The sequence below is a fragment of the Egretta garzetta genome, unplaced genomic scaffold (assembly GCF_000687185.1).
Source record: "Egretta garzetta isolate BGI_Z169 unplaced genomic scaffold, ASM68718v1 scaffold322, whole genome shotgun sequence".
NCBI classification, from domain to species: domain Eukaryota; kingdom Metazoa; phylum Chordata; class Aves; order Pelecaniformes; family Ardeidae; genus Egretta; species Egretta garzetta.
Window position 1 is genome coordinate 1742996 of NW_009259044.1, and position 5465 is coordinate 1748460.

The window sequence follows — 5465 nt, forward strand, 5'->3', positions numbered from 1 at the left end:
CAGCAGGAACACTACAGATCCTTTTAGGGCTACTCCAGCAACTGTGTTGGATCAAGATACATTCAGTAACGGTAACTTTAAGGTGTCTACCTCGAAAGTAGAACTCCCACTATCAGAAGTTAGTTATTTCAAGATTCAGCTGAAAGTAGTCAGATACAGGTAGAGAGAGACACTTAAAGACTGGAGTCAAGGTATCTTCACCAGTCCTTTTGGATCTTGACTTAGATTTATGTGCCTCGCTTCTCATGAGTCATACTTGACTGGCCTACATCCCTAGTAGTGCCCTTAAACTGGCACCACTATCCTTCTGTTGTAAACAGTGCTATGCTGTGTTATAAAGAGTTCAACGTGTCTTACCTTCAGGGTGTTCTGGCATGGTCAATGCCAGCCAACTCATATCCATGCTGAACTGGCTGGTAATGCTAGAGTTTCTGCTTGAAAATCCAATACATGGAATAGTGCCAATCACCAGAGGCATTTCAATCATCAATTTCTTAGCACCAGGAATATGGATATACACCTATGTGACAACCCCCAAAGGAAAGGAAAAAACATTGTAAGACCCCATTGAATTGCTGTTCCTAGAAGCTACCCTACTCCCTATATTGCAGATTGTTTAAAAACTAGTTTTTCTCATCCCAGATATGTTTAGCTAATACCCTGCAAATTTCCTTATTTTTCAGCAACTTTGTTCTTTCTGTACCTCATCTCTAGATGAGAAAAAAAATACAAAACAGGTTGATAAAAGTAGTTATGCACTTGACTTTCAGTCCTATCTTCCCATTTCTGAAAAGAACCACTAGAGGAACCCCATCAGCTTGAACTACTTTCTAAAGGTCTAAAACTAAGCTGCTTCTTCCTCAGCAACATTTTTCCCTTTCCCCCATTATTCCTATCTTTCCATTTCAGAATCTCTTTATGATCTTCAGTCTCTCACCTGTACAGTGTAAGATATTGATTTATATTTATTGTTGTTCCCAAATGCAAAATCTAATAGCTGCTCAGTAGAGAAAATTCTTCTGTCCCCAACTCAACGTGGCATTCAAGAGTATGTACATTTGTAATAAAAATCCATACTTACAGCTAATGAATATTCTACTCTAATAATACAGCAGTCAAGTATAGAGGGGGATACAGGTGGGATTTTCAGAGTTTTCCCATTCCAGGTATCTGTACTCCCAGAGGCAATATGGTTTCCTCGGACATTGGCAACCATCTGACGGAAAGTTTTTGTCTTCCCACTGGCCAGGTAAGTTTGTGTTTGGAAAATGGCAGCTTTTGGAACAATCAAACGAGAAGAGCAGTTCTCAATTTCTGCATAGATTGGTATAGCTTCCCCTTGAAGACAGAAGAAGTTCAATGATTAATTTGTATTTACCAACTTTCCTCTGGGAGTATCAAAGCATGTTATGCAGCACATACATCATCTGCAATGTTATGAGAACAATACTTAATAGTTTCCTCAGCTAATGGTTTGGGTTTGTTTTTTTTTTTTTTCCCCCTCAGAGTGGTATCCAGGCAGAATTATAGCCACCTACTACATTTTACATATAAACAATGATTCATTTTGAAACATTAAGCATAATATGAACAAGCTATAAAAGCTCTATTTGCAAATTATGCGCCAATCTTCCTTTTATAGAGTACTGAATTTCAGAATGTTTTATTTTATTTTTTCAATGTATTTAATGTTATCAAGATGACAAAGTAGCTGCTAAAGCTCATTCTTACAGAAGTGTAAACCTACACAAACAGGACATAAAAACCTGGTTAGATTAAGTATTTTATCCCAAATAAAAGCATTGTGTTGTTCTTTACACTCAAACGTATATGGCTTTTCCATAAGATTACTGACTAACAGGGCTTCCTTTCAATTTGTGTTCCCAAGGGGGCATGAGGGAAAAGGGCAAGATGATTTTTGGTAAAGCAAGTTCATATAGATCTCAACTGACTACCTACTAAATGGAACTGTTCTTTCAATGATAAAGTATTGGCTTCAAAGAGATGAAAAAAAGTCTGTTAGTTGTTTAATATTCACATTTTGAAGATAACTACTCTTACCATTACAGTATCCCTTCCTCTCAATTTTGGCACTGAGAGACACTGGCCCAGAGGTGAAAAACCAACAGCCAACCATCTTTTCCTGACTTCTTAGAACAGGTGTCTGTAAAATATAAAGTATTTTTCATTTTATGGCATAAAGCTATCAGTCACTTGCAGGTTAATGTTATGTGTATCAGTCACTGCAACCTAGCCCTAAAATCCACTTGATTTGTATCACTGTCCTACTCAATGAAACCGGAGTTTTGCCACCATGTAAAATGGAACCAAGGTTTGGCTACCTAAACATATGGCTGGTTTAAAACCCCACTCTGCATTTAGACCATATCGACAAGGTAACACAGAGAGCAATGTGCATTTGAATGTAATCTGTCTTCAGAAAGACTGATGTAGCAAATTTTATAGGGGTGACTTTTTAAAAGATCTAATGGAGTACTGCAGTATTTATGCCCATGTTCCTCAGTGCAGAAGAATGCAGAATTCATTTCATCTGCAAGCAACTAATAGCTAAGCAGGTAAACTGTTTTTACCTTTGCATCCTTCATAAGGAAGGATAAATGTATGCTGGGCTAAGTAAGTGTACACACACCGGGTAAGGTGACGCATCTTCGTAACTTGCAAGCCATGCAACCCCCAACAAATTTAGGTTTATGACAAAAGCCATCTTAATTGTTCACGGAAGACTGTCACATTAGATGACATTTGCACTGTCTGTAAAATTTTCATTAGAGTAAACATAAAATATACAAGTACACACATCAACTGCCCACGCCAGGATTCAAGCTACTTAAAATGAGGTACCGGGCATTAGTGTCCAGTCAATATAATTATGACATCTAAAATTTGTGTTGTTTTGCTTTGGTGGTAGCCTTGGAATCCATTACGATAGGCACTGCCTACTTTATGTGCCCCACAGCCCTCTCCCGTGCAGTAACCTATGGTACCTAACTCTATCCTTGCAGTATCTACGGTTGTGGTATTTAACGGCTGGACTCTAATCTTAAAGGTCTTTTCCAACCTAAACAATTCTATGATTCTATCTGGATATGCTGTCTTCATACTCCTAACATACATTGTTGAATATAAAGACTATATTCTGCTTATGGATGTCACTGCCAAAATACTTCTTTAAGTTCTCTCCAGAGAGAAAGATTAAAATGTAAGCATATAAAGAGGGGAAAAAAGCCCTGTTCAAAACATCTCTTAGCTACGATCACATCATGATGAAATGTTAAAATTATCCTAGCATTTTAAATAAAATAGAAATTACTCATTCATATTTAAATGAATAACCACTTAGATCCAGTTGCTATCATGAAAGTGCAAGGTATAATTTTATATTATTTTCATAATATGGGTTGAGATAAAAGAATCCAGCTCATTAGCTTCCATCTTGCCTATTTTCTCATTACTTAATGCCTGATCTTTCTTATTACTCTACAGTATTTCTAGTGATTATTAGAAACTCAATGCTTTCATGTGGCCAAATCTGTCATAAGGAAATAACTGAAAAGATCTCTGAAGCAGCTGCATGCACGCACTTAATGTTAGAAAACGACATGCAAAATGGAAGGATACGTAACATAATGGCCAGAGCATAAATGACAGGCTGGGCATGATTAATACTCTTCTGTAATTACTGTTCCTCAACCTACTATTATTGTAGAGTTTAGGACACTGCAGCCCTGTGAATGTAGTTGCTCTGGTAAGAGTAACTACTTTATGCTTGTGCATTATTATTATTAAGCCTTATTTATGCATCTGAAGCCTGCATAACTTTTTGGCAAGAGCATCTCTGCCAGCAGGGATGTAATCAATGGTATTAAAAAAAGCCACTCTGTTTGCTATTCACACAACCTAAGATCATCTATTTATAGAGAAAAGCTTAGGGAGCTTATATGCTTTCAGAAGTCAGAAAATGACACTCCAGAATAACATGGAAATAGCTATGGCTGGATGTGAATGCTTCTTGGGAATGATTTTTTTGCAGCTGGCTTTAAAGGGGGGGGGAAGGAGGAGGAGTAGAGGACACTCTTACCAATAAAGCTGGTGAGCTGACATCGATATGGCTAATGACTTGAAGCTCTGTCTGTACGCTTTGATCAGGTGCTGCAGGCCTCTCCAGAATTGCTTTCACATAGTACTGAATACTGCCATACTTCCCAGTGAAAGAGGTCACCAGAGGTCTGAAACAAGCAGTCATAAAAGCAATACTGTAAGTTTGTAATTCAGTTCCAAACACGAACACCTCCCATGTACATAAATGTTTACCAATTTACAGCTTGTACTTTTAGGGCCTTAGGGAAACCGAAGCAAACACGGCATGTCTATGCGGTGGTTGATTAAGACAAACATATAAAGCTGACCTATCAGTTTGATAGTAAAAAAAAAAACCCCAAGTCAAATTACATGAAGTTAATGTTCCACAACAAAGACTGTCCAGCACAATCCCTTCAGGTTGGATTATTTAACTTACTCTTGAGGGAGTTGAAAGCTGAACGGAAATTCGTGTCTTCCATCTAGAAGAATTAAGCTTTCCTCACCTGTAGGATAAAAATGAATAGTATGTTTTAGTTATTCCATAAATAGAAGAACAAAGCAGACCCTTTTATAAATTATTTACATATAAAAACACCCAGATGCAAGGGACTAGGAGAAGTTTTTATTGATCTCAGTGGGCTCTGGATTGGAGCCCATGCTTTATTTACGCTGTGATGTGATTTCAATGAAAGAAATCAAGGAAACATGGAGACCTTAAGTTTCAGTTCAGGACTCGGGCCAATTTCTAATCCAAAATGGCTTCTGGAAAGCATAAAGCACGTTTCTTTTCCTTTCCATCAGGACAGCAATTAATCTACTTTTTCAGTTAACAATTAAACTAACTTTTGCACTAAAAAGCTGCAATTTAAGGTCAGTGTTACGAAATACTATTAATATATGTAACGTTAATACCTGCATAGCGGGCGTACTCTTAAACATATTTTAAAGGCCTAGATTTACTTTTTCTACAGATAATCTTGAGACGTGTTTCACCCTTACAGAACAAAATGCCATTTCCCTTTAATTTTTCAACACCGCCATAGGGTTGCAGTGTCTTGAGTGACAAAACTACCAGCTAGTGACCTATGCAACAAAGAGCTTCCTTGGCTTCCTCGAGCCACTGTGAAAGGAGGCCGACTGCTTCGAGTGTCTTCCACAGGCAGCTTCACAGATGCTGCTGGCAGAGCAGAACGAACACGCAGGTGGGACGCAATTCATGGAAGAGCCAACCCTTGCAGGAAGCCAACACTGGGCGTAGGAGACAGAGAGAGCTGCGGGCTTTCTTCTGGCTCTGTTCCGCATTTTTCAGCCGTTCAGACAAAGAGCGTTGTGACCCCCTGACGAAGCTGTAGCGAGGCTGCCCC

General features: G+C 38.4%; 1 protein-coding gene across 1 annotated transcript in view; it reads right to left on the reverse strand.

Moving 5' to 3' along the window:
* The window catches only part of ARRDC4 (arrestin domain containing 4), a 7122-nt gene extending 2942 nt beyond the window's left edge, over nt 1–4180 (reverse strand). Inside the window, exons 1-4 of the mRNA XM_035890619.1 lie at nt 4100–4180; nt 2062–2164; nt 1082–1338; nt 358–520 (exon numbers count right to left, since the gene is read on the reverse strand). Coding sequence (XP_035746512.1) covers nt 358–520; nt 1082–1338; nt 2062–2137 — 496 coding nt within the window. The 5' untranslated portion in view covers nt 2138–2164; nt 4100–4180. The remainder of the gene's footprint in view (nt 1–357; nt 521–1081; nt 1339–2061; nt 2165–4099) is intronic.
* Nucleotides 4181–5465: the final 1285 nt, after the last annotated feature.